This window comes from Micromys minutus, assembly GCF_963924665.1.
Source record: "Micromys minutus genome assembly, chromosome: 5".
NCBI classification, from domain to species: Eukaryota; Metazoa; Chordata; class Mammalia; order Rodentia; family Muridae; genus Micromys; species Micromys minutus.
In genome coordinates, this window is record NC_137974.1 from 78707166 (window position 1) to 78725612 (window position 18447).

Here is an 18447-nt window from a genome sequence, read left to right on the forward strand (position 1 = left end):
GACTGACCTGAAGGGAGTGTAGAAGCAGAGCAGAGCCCTGAGCTTGGACCACGATGGTTGCGCCCCCACGGAGGGGCTTGAGCAAGTAGACTCAGGAGGATCCTGTGGCTGGAGGGAGGGCAGAGCAGGTGTGTTAGCGCAGGAAGGAACCAGGCCCCTTGCTTGGCAGCTTGGCAGATGTGAGCATCATCCTTGATCCTGTGTCAGAGCAACGGGGAGCCCAGCTTTCTGACCAGGTCCGTACCACCATTCTGTAGGAGAGCTGAGACCCTGGGATGCAAATCTATCCTGGGAAGCCAGGAAGAAACCCGCTGCCCTCCACGGCATGCTTAGTACAGGTAACTGTGGTTCCTGGTTCTTACTGTATAATTGAGATGGGACTCTGCTGAGCGACAGATACCAGCTCTGTGTCTGTCGTGAGGAGCTCGGTGTGGCCTAGGAATAAGCAATCATGGCTTCAGAGGGGCTCTGGGTGAAGGCTATGGGGTCCAAGGGGGAGAGCACAGGAGCTAGGACAGAGACACAGGGATTCTAGATAAGTAAGAGAAGGCCGGGAAGACCAAGAGTGATGTCATGGTCCAGTAATTCCAGCAGTTGGCAGATAGAGGCAGGAGGATTAATATATAAAAGGGCCTTGTTTCAAGAAAGTAAAGTGTGTGTGTGTGTGTGTGTGTGTGTGTGTGTGTGTGTGTGTGTGTGTGTGTTGTGTGGCACCGGGAATATAGATGAGTGATTAAAGCCTGTCATACCAAGAAATGAGCTTGACATGTAGTTGCTGAAGCCAATACCAGCCTCGGTATTGAAGGCAGAGGAATATGTATCTCTATTCAAGTAGCAGAAGACAACTTGGTATATAGTATATAGTCCAGGATGGCTTTCAGGAGAGCCTCTGGTGTCTACTTCACCAGATGTCCCTGGATCTGGCAACTTTCTCCAGGTTGGGTGGGTCAGATTCACGGCAATAGACATATTGGGGGTAGGAACACAGAAGGCCCGTGAACTTCCTGCTCAGTTCTGGGTTGACTTACAGACTTCCTAGCACATGCCACTGGATGGATGCAGGGATGATGTTCTGGACGCAGTTTTCATGATCACAGTTCCCCAGAGGGACTATTCATAGTCTTCTGGGTGGTGGTGATGGTGTGGAATGTGGTCAAGAGTCCCTGAATGGCGTCAAGGTTGTCATGGGTGACATTGGCCAGGCGGTTGAGTGGTTGGTGCTCCAGAAAGCAATGCTCACAATCCCAAGTGAGGCCCACATTAGTCTAGGGGGCCAGAGATGAAGACCCTCTTGGTTCCACACAGTGTGCTTTGACCTTCTTTGTGGCATTGAAGATACCAGTAGATCCATGTTGGCAAGCTCTCCCTCCTGGAAGATGGAGGCGACCTTCCTGTTGATGATAGTCTCCCATTCTTGGCCTTGACTGTGCCATGGGTAGTCATACAGGACCGTGTAGAGCACATATAAGGACGATGATAGAGAAATAACCACTTTGCAGAGTTGAATGCAGCTGTGGCAAGTAGGTGCCCAGCCTGGACATGTCCTTTTCCTCTGGCTTCACTGTCAAGTCTTGGGGCACTGAAAGAGACAATGTGGTGGTAATCCTGAGATGGGAAGGAGTCAAGACTGCAGTGGGCTTCTTAACCCAAGCCCTGCCTGCTTTCTCCCATGATGAGGCCCTTGGGTCAGCCCAGACAGCGTTCAGGGTCCTGGTGGGCTTGAAGGACTCACTGAGGACAGATAGGTGGTCTCAGTGAGAGGTGGTGTCCTGGCTCTGAGTCTAGGATTGCACTGGGAGGTTGCAGGTGAGGGGGCTCTGGGAGCAGCTATGCCGCACTAGTCTGGCCTGGTTGCAGGCAGGAGACAAAGACTTGTGCTTAAACATCTTGTCCCTGGCCTTTCATCTTCTGCCTGTTCCTGTCATCTTCCTCTGGTCTCAGCATCTCTGGCTGCAGTATCCCTAAAGACTTGTCCCCATGTTGTATGAATAGGAGAACGAGCCAAAAAAGCCAAGGGAGGTGGATGCAGACCCATGCCTGGATGCAGGCAGCTCTGTCGGCAGGGCATGGTTGCCATAATGACCAACCTTCCCGGCTCCTCTTCTATAATCAACATCTGACTGCCCAGGCTGCACCTGCGGCCATGTGGGGGCAAAGCTGCTCAAACCACGTGACTGACAGCTTCCTGCCACAGCTTCCTGCTTCAGAGACCATCCTTGTTACCGACCCCCCCCTCCCTAGAGCACGTCCCCAGCCCTCCACCCTTCTGTCTTATTCTGCAGCCTCATACTCTGTGAAGCAGCCTTAGGAGTCTCCGGGAAGGGCTGGCTGTGTGTGGGGAGATAGAGAGGGCCAGGGAGGGCACACTCAGTAAAGTCCTGCATGGACAGACATCTGGAAGTGGGTCTGAAGAAAAGCAAGTAACCCAGCCTGGCTGGAGCAGAGGGTAAAGGAGTTTTGACCCAATGAAGGAGCAATAGTAGGTTCTGGAGCAAAGCAGGCCATGGTGACAAATCACCTAGGAGCAGCTTGCAGGCCTCAGAGCTCAGCTCAAGTGGAAACAGACAGTAGAGGGCCCAGCTAACCACAGGCATTCTGTGGCTGAGATCTGGGTCTGTTTGTATTAATAGAAACAGTTGGTGGAGATCAAAGGAGGCGGTGGTGACATAAACCAGCACCAGGCTACAGAGCTAGCTGGCTTGGGGGAGATGGTGTACATTTTGTATAGATATGGCAGGATGATCAAGTAAGGGGGCAAGAATAGGAAAGGGGAGAGGGAGGATGGAGAGAGAGAGAGAGAGAGAGAGAGAGAGAGAGGGAGGGAGGGAGGGAGGGAGAGAGAGAGAGAGAGAGAGAGAGAGAGAGAGAGAGAGAGAGAGAGAAAGTACACACAGGAAGTCTAAGGGCCAAAGGGGTCAGGCCAGGGACCTTGTGAGGACCAGAGAGATCTGAGACCGAACAGAAGGGAGGTGACATGACACCCATTACCCAGAGGACCTGGTGTGGGGCAGCAGGTGCTTGCCTGGTACCACCCTAGCCAGGCTGGATGAGAGCTGGAATGAGGGTCAGAGATGGAGACAGGAGTGAAGCCAACCAGACCCATTGTAAGTCTTCCCGCTCCGGTTCTTGCTGAGTGCATGAACGTGTCTAAACTTCGCAGCTGCTCTTCCTACCTTTGTTTAAAAATGGAGGGAGTTTACATCCTCTGCCCCCATGGAAGAGGTCTGATCTGACAGATGTGTGCAGACAAGAAACTGCTACTTTTGTCAAACTGTAGACTATTCCCCGATTCCTTCAGGACCCTCTAGTCACTGACAGGGTCTCCATGCTGCGGTTCTGACGGAGCCCGATTTGCAGCCACTCTTTGTTTTGGTCACTCGGTCACCTGGCATGCTGCTGTGCTGTCTGCACCGGAGGCCCCTGCTTCTCTTTACCCTTTGAGAAATGTTTACACTACATTCAACGTTTGACAGTTGTGAATAAAAATTGCTATAAAACTACTCCCTTGGAGATTTTTCTATAAGGTTCTACTTTTTTTTCCAAGGAGCCTGTAACTTGGTGACTTGTTTCAAGTAGTCTCCTGAAATACTCTCTTAAAAGACTCTTTTAAGAAAAGGTTCTCTTGGGGCTCAGCGGAGAAGAGCACTGAGTTTTATTCCGCATGCACTCATAATTGTCTATAACTCCCTCTTCTGATCTCCGTGGGCTCCGGGCACACATATGATCTACAGACATCCAGGCACACAAAACACTCATATACACAAAACAAAATAATTTCAAACATTAAAGGATCCTCCCTCTCTCCATCCCTTCCCTTTCCTTTTTTGGTTTTCTGAGACAGGGTCTCAGTATCTCAGCCGGCCTTAACTGTATCCCAGGCTGGCCCGGAACTCAAGCCTTCTGGCTCAGCATCCTGAGTACCCGGATCACAAGTGTGTATCACCAGGCCAGTTTGGAAGACACCCTTGTCCAGTGGAAAGACAAGGATTGTACCATTGATCGTGCGGGTTTCTGATTACTGCTCGCCACTAACTGCTAAGGGGCGGGGCAGTCCATGGCTTCCCGTCATGCACCTGTGTCATGTGATCTGCAGCCCTGGCTTCCCAGACCATGGCTTTGACCTGCTCCCACCCAAGTATCTTCTTCAGCTTCAATCTCTATCTCTGCCCATTCCTGGACACTCCTAGCAGACACAGCCTTTCTCAGTTACAAAGCCTGTCCGTACACCCCGTTGCCTTCGTTTGCATAAGGAGGACACTGAGTCCCTTCCGAGTCTTCCAGGGTCAGCTCAGTAACAGGCAATTGTTATGATGAGCTAATTTTTTCCAACATTGCAGAAAAGCAAGAATCCTGAGGAAGGAAAAAATGAATGGTCTCATATTTAGCCCTGGGTTCTGCAGCTCACAGTCGGCTCCCTTATCAGAGAGATCGGCCCTCATTATTCACAGATTCCGCACTTGAGAATTCACTTGCTGCCTAAACTTTGCAATCCTCAAAATAATATGGTGTTTCCCCCACCTTTTGCAGATAAACACTGAACGGAAAGAATTATTGAGTCATGGATGATCACATCGCCACAGAGCATGAGCAATATAGGGCTTTGCTTCTTGTTCCTGTGGGGCGGCACATTTCTTGGGTCTTCTCATATGAGGCAGAGATTCAGTGACAGATCCAGATCCAGCCCAACAATGGGTAGTCAATCAGGTGTTGTGGAATACACAACACACACAGACACACACACACACACACACACACACACTACAGCTGGCTCTGATGGGAACCCAATGCTGTTAGGCAGATGCCGAAGACAATGAGACAGGAGGATCACAGGTTCAAGGCCTGCCTAGGCCATACCTTTAAGCCTGGTGTATTGGTGCACATTTATATTCCCAGTACATGGGAGGTGGAGGCAGGAGGATCAAGAGTTCAAACAGTCTCAACAAACATAATGAGTTTGAGGCCAACCTGGGCTGAGACTCCCACCTCAAGCCTCCTCCCCAGTAGTTATATATTGGCCATATGGCCAGGGGATCTAAGTGTGCATTTGCTCTTCAGTATATATTTCAGTATTTGCGGAGATTTTTCTAGAACTGATGTGCATGATAAGAGTGGACAGCCTTCTTACCCATCCCTCTCCACCGGCTGGGAGTACTTTAGATGTTTATCAGCGTGAGTCACAGTGCCCGTCACCTGAACATTCTGCAGGCAGATCTGCAGTTGGGGCTCAGCACTGTGCGGTTCTCTGATGGAGCAGATATGATAAATCTTAATGCACTTGGAGCTTTGATTAATTCAGACACTGGTGTAACCCAAGCCCGAACAAGATATAGGATACTAGCAGCTTTCCAGGGGGTTCATGGTAGACAATTTAAAATCACTTGCCTATCAGATTATCTGTCTATCTACCTCAGATCTGTCTAGTATATATTTATCAATCTATCTACCATCTATTTGTCTCAGATCTTCCTTCCTTCCTTCTTTCTTTCTTACTATCATTTATCCTCCGATTTGTCTATGTATCTATCTCAGATCTATCATCTATGTGTCCATCCTATCTGTCTGTCTGTCCGTCCATCCATCTGTCCACCCACCCACCTGTCCACTCATCTATCTATTCATCATAGGATGACTTTAAATTCACATGACTCTCCTGTCTCAGCCTCCCAAATGCCGGGGTAACAGACCCGAGCCACCATGCCTGTCCCTGCTCCCTTCTTCACCCCAACCACACACCCCATTTTGTCCTAATGGTTGCATCCGAGTTAACATTAGGGTTAAGTCCTGACTCTTCACCATCTCTCTATAGATGGTCAGATTAGTTCTTACTTTCCAAAGCTGGTTCAGGCAGGCAGAGGGGCCAGGCAGAGGGACTTGCAGAAGGCCAAGGGCATCTTCTGTGAAGCCAGGAAGGCTGGGGCCAGGTTCCCTGGTGGTTAGCCTTACTCTGCCTTACACTCTCCTCTTTTGGTTTTGCTTTTTCAAGACAGGGTTTCTCTGTATAGCCTTGGTTGTCCTGGATCTACCTGCCGAGTGCTGGGATTAAAGCCATGCGCCAACAGCGCCCAGCTTCCCTTATAAATGTTCTTTTTGAGGAGATGGTTCCTCCTTATCTTCATGCTCTGGGCTAGAGGAGGAGGGCCTTCTAGCCATGGTAACTTCTTTTCTCTCTTACATCATTCTTAAAAACCCAGACTTCAATCTGTAGCGGTAATGGTCACTCCTATCACACCACCGACCACCACCACCTGAGCATGTGTGGCTTTTGAAAGGGAAAGAGAAGGACAGTATTTCATGTATAATATCTTCAGTCTGAAATGTTTAAAAAAAAAAAAAAAAAGCAACATGTGTTTGGGAAACAAAGGGACAGTTCAGGCCTGAGGACCTACGGCGCGTCTGGATGCTGTGCACAGGTCCCTGAAAAGTCAGAAGCGGGTGCCAGGACAGGGCAGCTCCTTTCTGGAACTGACTCCTGTGCAAAGGGGCTCAGCACCTGACGGCCGTGGAACGCCTCTGCACCCACAGGGCCCAGCGATGCCCGATCCCGCGGCGCACCTGCCCTTCTTCTACGGCAGCATCTCGCGGGCCGAGGCCGAGGAGCACCTGAAGCTGGCAGGCATGGCCGACGGGCTGTTCCTGCTGCGCCAGTGCCTGCGCTCGCTGGGCGGCTACGTGCTGTCGCTGGTGCACGACGTGCGCTTCCACCATTTCCCCATCGAGCGCCAACTCAACGGCACGTACGCCATCGCGGGCGGGAAGGCGCACTGCGGCCCGGCCGAGCTCTGCCAGTTCTATTCGCAGGACCCGGACGGGCTGCCCTGCAACCTGCGTAAGCCGTGCAACCGGCCGCCCGGCCTCGAGCCGCAGCCCGGGGTCTTCGACTGCCTGCGCGATGCTATGGTGCGCGATTACGTGCGCCAGACCTGGAAACTGGAGGTGAGGGTGTAGCCAGAGGGGCGGGGCCGGGGCATGGGCGGGGCATGGTGGCCGGAGAGGATTGCTGTCCCCAAGGGTTGCTCTGTTTCACTGACCTGCTAGATGCTCCACGGCCTGAGATTTGGGAGGGACAGAGTGCTGAGTCCCTAGTTGAGCCCATGACCTGGTAGGATGATGTGTGGAACCGGGCTTGGTGGCTGCTTGTCTTGCGCAGCCTGAGTGGTGGTTGAAGGTGCCCACAAAAGGGCAGGCCTGTGGCCTACAGAAGGATGGCAGACAGGGACTATGGGCTGTAGTTCACAGCATGTGCTGTGTATGCTTGAGCCAGAAATTGTGTAGGATCTTGAAGCTGGTGAGCCTCAAACTGGGCTAGAAGGTGAAACCTGGCCACGGCGCCTCTCTGGTTGTATTAGGAAGGAGACCTTAGACATGGCGCGTGGGGACGGGGGTGGGGGGTTCCCCCCCACAGCTTGCAGACACACCCTAGTGGTGCCTAGGTGGCTGGGTTCCTCTTACAGGGAGCAAGCAAGTGGGTTCTGGTGGCTGGCCACTTGGCCACTCCCATTAACACTCCTCTCTCTCCCTTTCTCAGGGCGATGCACTAGAGCAGGCCATTATCAGCCAGGCCCCACAGGTGGAGAAACTCATTGCTACCACAGCCCACGAGCGAATGCCCTGGTACCACAGCAGCCTGACTCGCGAGGAGGCCGAGCGCAAACTCTATTCCGGCCAGCAGACCGACGGCAAGTTCCTGTATGTGGGGCATGGGGGTGCAGTTGATGAGGGGCCAGGGCTTATTGGTTGAAATCCTGGGTGCCAGGTGGGCAGACCTGAGTGTGCACGTGGGCTAGGAGAGCAACTATGTCTGTGTGCACATGCGCAGAGGTACTTTGATACCGTAAAGTCCTCATAGTGAACTGGAAGGACTCCAAATCTGGTGCGCCTACATTGAGCCTAGGTTTTGCCGCCTGCAGACAATGGGACTTGGGCTGGGTAGCAGCAGGCGATGATGTGGATTAGACAGGGAGGATATTGGAGCAATCTGTTCTGTATCTGCCCGAGAGCTGTGTAAAGGATCACGGGAATTAATACATGTAAAGCAGTAGTGTGGGCAAGTTAGATATCAGCCCCTGTTCCTTGTGTGACGGGGTCTGTGTGTGTCTGGGTTCATGAGCTTGTTCTGGTAAGAGACTCTTGAAGCTTGTTTTAGAAGCCTGCTGGGCATTTGAAAGCCCGGCCAGGTGCTATTTTCTTGCTTGGGTGTGAGTGTTTTGTGTATAAATGTTATTCAGATATCAGCCAGATAGGAGAAGTTGGTGCCTGCCCCTCTCTGTGACCCCAAGAGAGCCCGGTGTTTACACCAAGTAGCCTGGGGGACAGTTCCTAGGGCCTCTCTTCTCTTGGGCGCCCTGCAGGGCTCCGCCTCCTTCTCCAGGGCTGTCCCTTTCCCACGATCCACTCGGAAGAACTGAGCCTTGATTTCCACCACACATGAGGTCTGTGCTGAAAACCTGCAGGCCTCCCCAGAATTACCATTCTCTCAAGGACTTTGCTGTCTGTTGCATAGGGAAGAATGTGTATAAAGGGATGAAGAGATGGACCAGCGGTTCCCAGCATCCACGGGGTGGCGTATGTTCACCTGTAACTGCAGCTCCAGGGAGTCCAGCGCCTCTGGCCTCCACAGGTGCCGGCACTCACAGGCACATACCCGGCCTCCCATACAAATAATTAAAATAATAATAATAAAGTGGATCTTGGGGAGAGGGGAGATAGAGTAGGATGGAAATAAGAGGAATAAGGGGGGGGGGACTGTGGTTGGGATATATTGAAGGCAAAATTAGATAATGAAATAATATTTTAAAATGTGTTGGAATTTAAATTGGAGGGATAGTGTTTTTCCATCTTTTTTTTCACAATGTGGGGATTGAACCCATAACTTTGCCCACTGTAGGCAAGTACTCTACCACTGAGATGTAGTCCCAGTCAGTCCTGAGATAGCTCTTAAATTCTGCCTAATAATAATTTGCTAGGGCTGGGGATATACACAGGATTAGAGTGTGTGCTTTGTTCAGTCCCCTTGACCACAGTTTAAGAGACGAGGTTCAACTTAGAGTACAATGTATGTGTGTGTTTGAATTTAAAACAGTATTCCTTTAAATTATGTAAATGTGCAGGTATCTGTGATGCTCCCTTGTATGAGGGTGACTGAGGAGGTGTCAGATCTGTCTGACAATAGAATTAAAGGCAACTGTGATATTGGGAACCAAACTTGGGTCCTCTGCAAGAGCAATATTGCTCTAACTGCTGAGCCATCTCTCCAGCCAGAGAAGACAGTCTTTGAATAACTTAGCTTAAGCATTCCCCCCCATCCTGCCTAAGAGGAAACCTTTGCATTTGCATCAGTTAGCTTTTGCTGTGTAACAAACTGTCCCCGAATTTATTAACTCTGACCCCACCAGATGTTTACAAATTTGTGAGCCCTCTGAGCAATTCTATTTAGGCTAGCTCGGCTGGGATTCAGTAGGTTGGAAGGGTGTACTAGCTAGGGTTAACATTGCTGCTTCGCAACACCATGACCAAAGCTACTTGGGGAAGAAAGGGTTTAAATTTGGCTTACACTTCCAAATCACTGTTCACCATCAAAGGGAGTCAGGGCAGGAACTCAAAACAGAACAGGAACTGGGAGGCAGGAGCCATAAAGAGGTGCTGCTTACTGGCTTGCTCAGCCTGGTTTCTTATAGAATACAGGACCACCAGCCCGGGCATGGCCCCACCTACAATGGGGCCTCCTCCAGTCATTAATTAAGAAAATGCCCTACAGATTTGCCTACAGTCCTATCTTATGGGAGGCATTTTGCTAATTGAGGTTCTCTCCTCTCAAACGACTTTAGCTTGTGTCATGTTGACATAAAGCTCTCCAGCCCATGTGGCAGGTAGGATTCCGAGCCTCCAACAGCGGAGACTGGCCATGGTTGGTTGCTGTTTAGCAAAACGGTACTGCCCAAAGGTTAAGCTTGCAAACACTTTACACAACCACAAGTTGCAGGCTGAGAGCTAGTAGTCAACTGAGACAAGAGAAATCTCAAAAAAACAAAAGCAAAAAGCAAAATACAAAAACCAGAGCTAACAGGCGAATCAAAGAGGTTTGGAGGCCCAGCGCTGTAGGGGAGCATGGCAACACGCTGTATGGGGCGTGGCAGGGCCGGTGGGGGCGTGGCAGAGCGGTGGGATGGGCGTGACTGGGCCGGTGGGGGCGTGGCAGGTGCGGCGGTACTGGGACTGGCAGAGAGACAAACACAAACAGTGGTATCACGAGGGACAGTGACTTATTTAGAGGATGGTCAGAGAGACTAAGAAAAACTATGAAGAGCCAGATTTCTGGATAATTAGGCGAGGCTGGCTTTGGCTGGAGAACCAGGCAGGTTCTCCTCCTGAACCTTTATCATCAGCTATGAGGATAGAAATGCCTGCTTGCTCGCTCCCTGGTCCTATTTGGTTGGAGTATTTCTGTCTGCCCTTTAATGCTAAGGTGCCTAGCTTTAAAACTGAGGTGTTTCTCGTAGGCGATAGAGAGAGGGATTTCTGTTTCTTGATCCGGTCCCTCAGTCTGTGTCTTTTGATTGGAGAATTGAGGGTATTGATACTGTGTTCTGTTATTTTCTGTTTTAATAATCGTGCCTTTGTATCTCTCTCTACAGTCTGTCTGCTATGCTCATTCCCGTTTGTCCCCAAATAAGGCTTTCTGTGTTTTCTTTGAGTTTGACTATATGATTTTTAAAATTAATTAATCCATCCATCCATCCATCCATTCATTCATTTAACGTGTGGATGCTCTGCTACATGTACACCCGCATGTCAGAAGAGGGCAACAGATCCCACTACAGATGGTCCTGAGCCACTGTGTAGTTGCTAGAAACTGAACTCAGGACCTCTGGGAAAGCAGCCAGTGCTCTTAATCACTGAGCCATCTCACAGCCTTTAGCTATACAGATTTTAAGGCTGTTTATGTTGTAGAAAGTTTTTCTCTCCCCTTCAATCATGGCAGATAGTTTTGCTGGGTATATTTTAAGTTGCGTCTTAGGGTTTTACTGCTGTGAACAGACACCATGACCAAGACAACTCTCAGAACATTTAAGTGGGGCTGGCTTACAGGTTCAGAGGTTCAGTCCCCGTTATCAAGGTGGGAGCATGGCAGCATGTAGGCAGGTATGGTGCAGGAGGAGCTGAGAGTTCTACATCTTGTTATGAAGGCAAACAGAGTACTGGCTTCCAAGGAGCTAGAATGAGGGTCTTTAAGACCACACCCACAATGACATACTTCCACTAACAAGACCACACCCCCTAATAGTGCCACCCCTGGGCCAAGCATATTCAAACAACCACAGGTTGGCAGTCAGTCTTTTAGAACATGGCTTGCGTTGTTCCAGGCTCTTTTGGCCTTCAAAGTTTTCACTGGGGAATCTGATGTTTTTTGATGTTTATATGCAACTTGTGTTTTTTTTTTTTCCTTGGCCCCTCTAACTACACTTTCTTTGTTATATATACTTAATGTTTTAATGACATGCTGTGAGGACTTTCTTTTCTGGTCTTGTCTGTTTGGTGTTCTGTGAGTCGCTGAATATGTGTGGGCATGTCTTGACTTGGGGAAGTTTTCTTCTATGATCTCGTTGAAGAACTTATCTCTGCCAGTAACTTGAGATTCTCCCCACTGCCCACCACCACCACCTACACCTATAGTTCTAGAGCTTGGTTTTTTTCACAGTGTCCCAAAGTTACTATTTTTAAAGTTTTGTGTGTGTGTGTGTGTGTGTTTGTGTGTATGTATTCCTTGCATATGTGGTCTAGAGTTTCTACTTTATCTTCGAGATCTGTTTTTCTCTCTCCTGCCTGATTCCTTCAATGTGCATTGCTTTTGAGTTTTCTAGTTGGGGTTTTTCAGTTCCGCCTTCATGTCGGCTTGAGTCTCCTGTTCTCCCGCCCTGGATATTACCTTCATCCCTCCCTCAACCTCACACTTGTGTTTCCTGGGCATTGCTCCGGCAGCTATTCTCCTTAAGCTTTCTCTCCTCAACTTCACCGGCCCATTCCTTAGTGTCTTCTTTAAGCTCCCTAAATTCTTCCAGAAGGTTTTTGATTGGCTAACTTCTGTATCCTGGAGTTCGTCCAGGGCAGTGGTTTCTCAGCCTTCCTAATGCTGCGACCCTTTAATGCAGTTCCTCCTGTTGTGGTGACCTCAACCTTAAAATTATTTTTGTTGCTACTTCATAAACTCTAATTCGGCTGCTATTGTGAATTTTGGTGTAAATATCCGTGTTTTCCAATGATCTTAGGGGACACCCATAGAAGGGTCTTTCTATCCCCAAAGGGGTCAAAGCCCACAGGTTGAGAACCAATGATGTAAGCAATCCTCGTTGGCAAACTTTTCTAAGGATTGGTGGGGTTTGGAGAAAAGTTAGTGGTTTGATCTTTAATATTGGTATTCTTGTGATGAAGTCTGGGCATGTGAACTTCCTTTGTTCTAAATCTGTTATGGAATGTGGACAGGAAGGTTGGATCTAGATGTTGGAAAAAGCTTGGACAGAAGGAAAGCAGGTGGACACAGGAGCCCAGGCTCTCTGTTCTCAGCCTGGAGTGTGCAGGTAGATCTGTTTGATGGAAAGGTTGAATATGACTTGGGAAAGTCCTGTGATTTGGGGGCTAGGTAGGAACGATCCCGTGCCAACCCTGGGATCCTCTACAGTGAAGGTTAGACTATGAAGGCTATGTGCTGGCTGTGGGAGCCAGGCCAAATCTAGTGGGTTATATATATATATATATATATATATATATATAAAACCTATAGATGGGGAGGTAAGGGTACTTACTGGGCTAGACCCTGGAGGAGAACAGAGGAAGTCTGGGTAGCTAGAGGGTAGTGAAGGTGGCTCAGAAGGGACCTGTGAGTGGTTTCGGGTAGAACAGGTCTTTGTTGAAGTCTTGGACTGCATTGGTAGGTGGCCAGAATAGGTTGGGATACTGGTTGTGGGACCCAGGTTATGGACAAATAAGGACCGGTCATTTGAGGATACCACCAGGCTAAAGCCTCTAGGAGGACATGAAAAGTATGAGTATGGAATGGGGTGGTGGAAAAAGTGCTCAGATGAAGAACCTCTAACTTACATAGCTCTCATATTGTATAATAACATGCCTCTTCTAACAAGGCCACACTCCTCCAACAAGCCACACCTCCCCCAACAAGGCCATACCTCCTAATCCTTCCCAAGCAGTTCTACTATCTGGGGACCAAACATAGATGTTCTTTTGGGGTTTCCTTCTCATTTAAACCATCACAGTGGCTGGGTATCATTCACGGGTGGTTAAGTAGTCCTCATATGATACTGTGTTGTTTGAGGTGTTGAGTGATTTTTGCCATGGGGTTTCATGTGAGGTTGCCTGATTCTCAGTATGTGTCTGGTACATGTGTGTGTGTGTGTGTGTTCGTGCACATACATGCCTGCACACAAGCATCCAAGTATGCACAGGGATGGTAGCCACTGTGTGTATGCGTGTGAACACACACAGAGATTATGGGTCCCTTTGTCCTTCATGGCTGAATGTACCCCTTGTGATTGGGTACCCCTGAGGATAACTGCCTCTCAGTGGGTAGCAAGTGTCTCACCACTGTGGAGGAACAGGGCTTTTGTGGATGGGCGACCTACCTTCACGACGTTCTGTGGACCATCACTATTCCCCTGGGTAGGGATTCAAGTCTGCCTCTGGATTACTCGTGTTTCCTGTCCTCTCAGCTTTTCCCTCTCTCAGTGACGCCCTTCCCCCACTTCAGGCTGAGGCCCAGGAAGGAGCAGGGCACATATGCGCTGTCCCTAGTCTACGGGAAAACTGTGTACCACTATCTCATCAGCCAGGACAAGGCTGGCAAGTACTGCATCCCCGAAGGCACCAAGTTTGACACGCTGTGGCAGGTAGGCCGCCCGTGTTCTTAGGAGAACCCCGGTGTGCTCAGCTTGGGGCGGCGGGGGGTGGGGGATGCCTCACCTCACACCCCTTTCCACAGCTGGTGGAGTACCTGAAGCTGAAGGCGGACGGTCTCATTTACCGCTTGAAGGAGGTCTGTCCCAACAGCAGCGCCAGCGCCGCAGGTGAGAGGCGACAGAGACAGGAGTCAGACGGGCATGTAGGAGGTCTGCCTTCCACACTCACTGTTCCTTCTGCTCCCCAACAGCTGCTGCGCCCACCCTCCCAGCCCACCCATCCACGTTCTCCCAGGTGAGCCAATGACACCTCCGCGTCGAGGCGTGACGTCAGGAAGATGAGTGGAGGGAGGTTGGGGTGGAGGAAAGACTGTCTCTGGGGTGTCCCCGGTGGGCATGGGTCTTATGAGAGGTTTGGGTCTTGCTGACTGCTGCTGACCCTGTGACCTTTAGCCTCAGAGACGAGTTGATACCCTGAACTCAGATGGATACACCCCTGAACCAGGTGAGCAGGACAGACAGACTGTGGGTATGCTTGTGCCCGGATGAAAGCGGGGTCCCTGGACTGGCCTGTGGGACTTAGCAAGAGATGACAAAGCCAGAGCCATTGCCAGGGGTCTGCCCTGTGCACAGTGATGCTCATAGTCATCTTGCCTGCCCATGTGCCTGTGTCTCTTGTATCCTGACGCATGTGGGTAAATCATGGCCTGTGTCCATGTTTCCGGTGTGTCTGAGCGTCTTGTGCTCTCTGCGTGCCCCTCCCCCTCTCCTGTCCTCATCCCTTTCTAACCTGGGAGTCCACGACTGTCTGTGTATACCCAGCACGCCTCACGTCGGCAGACAAGCCGCGGCCGATGCCCATGGACACGAGTGTGTACGAGAGCCCCTACAGTGACCCCGAGGAACTCAAGGACAAGAAGCTCTTCCTGAAGCGAGAGAACCTCCTCGTGGCTGACATCGAGCTCGGCTGCGGCAACTTCGGTTCCGTGCGCCAGGGCGTCTACCGCATGCGCAAGTATGGCGAACCCCTCTGCCTCGGTGTGGGCGTCAAAGCAGAGGCGCTGTGGGAACTGGGGTCTCTCGTGACAACTTGCGTGAGAAGCAGACTCTAGAGTGGGTGGGATGTGACCTGGAAAGTCTGGGAGTCCTGAGAGGAAGACACTGGCCTATGCTAAGGAGGGCTTGGGCACCCTGTTACCTGTGTTGACAGGCCATGTAAGCCCTCCCTGGGAGGCTGTCTTGGCAGCGAGCCAGAGGGTGCACCGTAGAACTTGGGGGACAATAGAGTCAGATGTGGATCGTGCTTGCCCCGTTCCCACCTGTGCTGTGTCTGTCTGTGGCCATGTGTCTGGGCAGGAAGCAGATCGATGTGGCCATCAAGGTGCTGAAGCAGGGGACAGAGAGAGCTGACAAGGACGAGATGATGCGAGAGGCCCAGATCATGCACCAGCTCGACAACCCCTACATCGTGCGGCTCATCGGCGTGTGCCAGGCAGAGGCGCTCATGCTGGTCATGGAGATGGCGGGAGGCGGGCCGCTGCACAAGTTCCTGCTTGGAAAGAAGTGAGCTCACAGGGTGGGGGGGCGGGGGTGGGGTGGGAGAGACACAAACACAGACAGACAGGCACATACACGGACAGAGACAGACACAGACAGACACAGACACAGGCACAAAGAGACAGACAGACACATAGACACACACAGAGACAGAGAGACAGACACACACTGAAACACAGAGACAGACAGATATACATACTCAGAGAAAGAGACAGACAGACACACACACACACACACAGATACAGAGAGACAGAGACACAGAGAGACACAAACAGACAGATACATAGACAAACACATAGATACACAGACTGACACAAACTGAAACACACACACAGATACATGCAGAGAGACAGACACATAGACACACACAGGCACAAAGAGACAGACAGACACATAGACACACACAGACAGACAGAGAGACAGACACACACTGAAACACAGAGACAGACAGATATACATACTCAGAGAAAGAGACAGACACAGACACAGACACAGACACACACACACACACACACACAGATACAGAGAGACAGAGACACAGAGAGACACAAACAGACAGATACATAGACAAACATATAGACACACAGAGAAACAGACAGACAGACTGACACAAACCGAAACACACATACACACACACACACACACACACACACACACACAGACAGTCAGAGTGCACACCACTTTACTTCCTCGTGGGCATGCCTGCCCTACTCTCATCCCCACACTCATACTGCAAAGAGGAGCTACTGCCTCTGTTTCCCCATGTGCACCATGGTGGTGGCAGCAGGATTGTGCCCAGGGCTCCTGTAAGCATTGAACACTTAATAAAGCTCTTAGTACCTGGCACTGCCAACAAGGATGGTCCACATGCCAGCGCCTCACCGCCGCCCATTTTCTGTGCCATACCCATGCGCCATGGGAAACAAGGCTGACTCCGCCATCCCCGCCACCCCAGGGAGGAGATCCCAGTGAGCAACGTGGCTGAACTACTGCACCAGGTGGCCATGGGCATGAAGTATTTGGAGGAGAAGAACTTTGTGCATCGTGACTTGGCAGCCCGGAATGTTCTGCTGGTCAATCGGCACTACGCCAAGATCAGTGACTTTGGCCTGTCCAAAGCACTGGGTGCTGATGACAGTTACTACACAGTAAGCCCCACCCCAGCGGTGCCCAGGATGGAGGTGGCTGGTGGGTGAGGGGTCCCAGGCTCCTGTCCTAGCAGCTCCTCCCCTTCTCAGGCCCGTTCTGCAGGGAAGTGGCCTCTCAAGTGGTATGCCCCAGAGTGCATCAACTTCCGGAAGTTCTCCAGCCGCAGTGACGTCTGGAGCTACGGCGTCACCATGTGGGAGGCCTTCTCCTACGGTCAGAAGCCCTACAAGGTAGGCTGGGCAGTTTGGCAGTGGTGGGCTGGGGAGGTGGATCAGTGTGGGGAACCCCTGGCTCCTCACATGTGCCTTTGTCCCTGGTCTGAGCAGAAAATGAAGGGCCCCGAGGTCCTGGACTTCATCAAGCAGGGTAAGAGGATGGAGTGCCCGCCAGAGTGTCCGCCCGAAATGTACGCGCTTATGAGTGATTGCTGGACATACAAGTGAGTTCCAGGTGGGAGGGGATGTGGCCATACAGTCCGGGGCCTGGAGAAGAAGTTCTCATGCCCAATGAGCGCTACCTCTACCCTGGTATTCCACTCAGAGACTCACACCCTAGTTCTACCTTGAATCCGTTCCCATCCGTGCTGGGCTCCCCAACACACTGGCCCTGCACTGCAGCCATGGCCACCACTGGCACACTAGACCACCACAGTCACATGGTCACCCAACGTGTTGTTAGTGTCCCACGCCTGGAATGACTTTCCAGTGCTTAATCGTCAACCCCTACCAGCCGACACTCAGCATCCAGAGACTTGGGGAAGCCACTAGCCTTTCTCAGTCACCCGACCCCACCCAGATCAGATGACAGGAGAATCACTCAAACGAGCCACCTCCCAGCGACTGTGACATATGGCATCCCGACATTTGATACGCTGTAAGACAGAGCAGCGTTGACTTTGAGACAGTCCGACAGACAGGGATGGGTCCATGCTTCCCACTTCAACTCAGCCTCTCTCAGAAAAGACCCAGAGCCCCAAGCCAGATCCCACCCCGCCCCCCTGGTCAAATCTGCTTGCGCTTTGATACCTCCATCCCAAGCCACATACCTGTCCCTGAGTAAGCTTGTGCCTGGCTCAGGCGCCCAACATGGCTGTATTTGGCATCCTTGCTCCCTGTGGGCAGCACTGTCCTCTCTGAGCCCCGGTGCGTCTGTGTCTGTCTTCTGTAAGGCAACAGCTCTGCTTGTTAAGGCTGGCCACCCCAGAATCGATCTCACACCAAGGAGACCTCATCCAACAGACCCCTCCCCCCAGCCCCAAAAGTCTGCCCCAACTCCCCATCCCTTGGTACCTTTCTGCCCTCTGGCTGACACTGGGTTCTGGGTCTTTCCCACAGGTGGGAAGATCGCCCCGACTTCCTGGCTGTGGAACAACGGATTCGGAATTTTTACTACAGCCTGGCTAGCCGGGCTGAGGGATCCCCACAGTGTGAACAGGCGGCCGAGGCTGCGTGCGGCTGAGCCTCAGGCCTCCCTACACCCTCTGTCCAGGATGGGCAGTGTTCAGGAGCCCGATCGGCTGTCCCACGTGACTCTCCCTACCTCATGGAGATGATGGGGCACTGGTAAACATCACCAGTGGGACTGAGAGGATATGTGCTCCCAAAGTCTACTTCTGCTATTTCTGACTGGGGAGCTCGGAGTCCTCCAGGGGTCCCTGTCCCTCCTCAGAATAAACTCTTCTCTTTACTCCAGTCTTCTCATCCTCTCTGGGCCAGGAGCTTGGGAAGGGCTGGGCAATTGAAAGGACCGGGTAAGGAAAACCGGAGCAACCTCCTCTAGGGACCCCATGGAAGACAGGGCTGGCATCCCCACGTCTCTGTGGTAGGGTTATCTTCAG

At 51.3% G+C, this 18447-nt stretch overlaps 1 protein-coding gene across 3 annotated transcripts; it reads left to right on the forward strand.

Annotated features, from left to right (window-relative positions):
* Positions 1–275: 275 nt before the first annotated feature.
* On the forward strand, positions 276–18068 carry ZAP70 (zeta chain of T cell receptor associated protein kinase 70; the record flags this gene model as incomplete). Of its 3 annotated transcripts, XM_080916786.1 has the most annotated exons (13): positions 276–338; positions 6523–6933; positions 7526–7686; positions 13757–13895; positions 13988–14072; positions 14156–14199; positions 14358–14409; positions 14727–14919; positions 15261–15467; positions 16417–16609; positions 16700–16840; positions 16937–17049; positions 17945–18068. In XM_080916786.1, the coding sequence occupies 13 exons, from the start codon at positions 276–278 to the stop codon at positions 18066–18068; spliced, it is 1926 nt and encodes a 641-aa protein (XP_080772912.1). The 3 variants fall into 3 exon arrangements, with proteins under 3 accessions (XP_080772912.1, XP_080772913.1, XP_080772914.1); XM_080916787.1 differs by lacking the exon at positions 276–338 and having other exon boundaries at positions 6532–6933; positions 7526–7695; XM_080916788.1 differs by lacking the exon at positions 276–338 and having other exon boundaries at positions 6532–6933; positions 14364–14409.
* Positions 18069–18447: the final 379 nt, after the last annotated feature.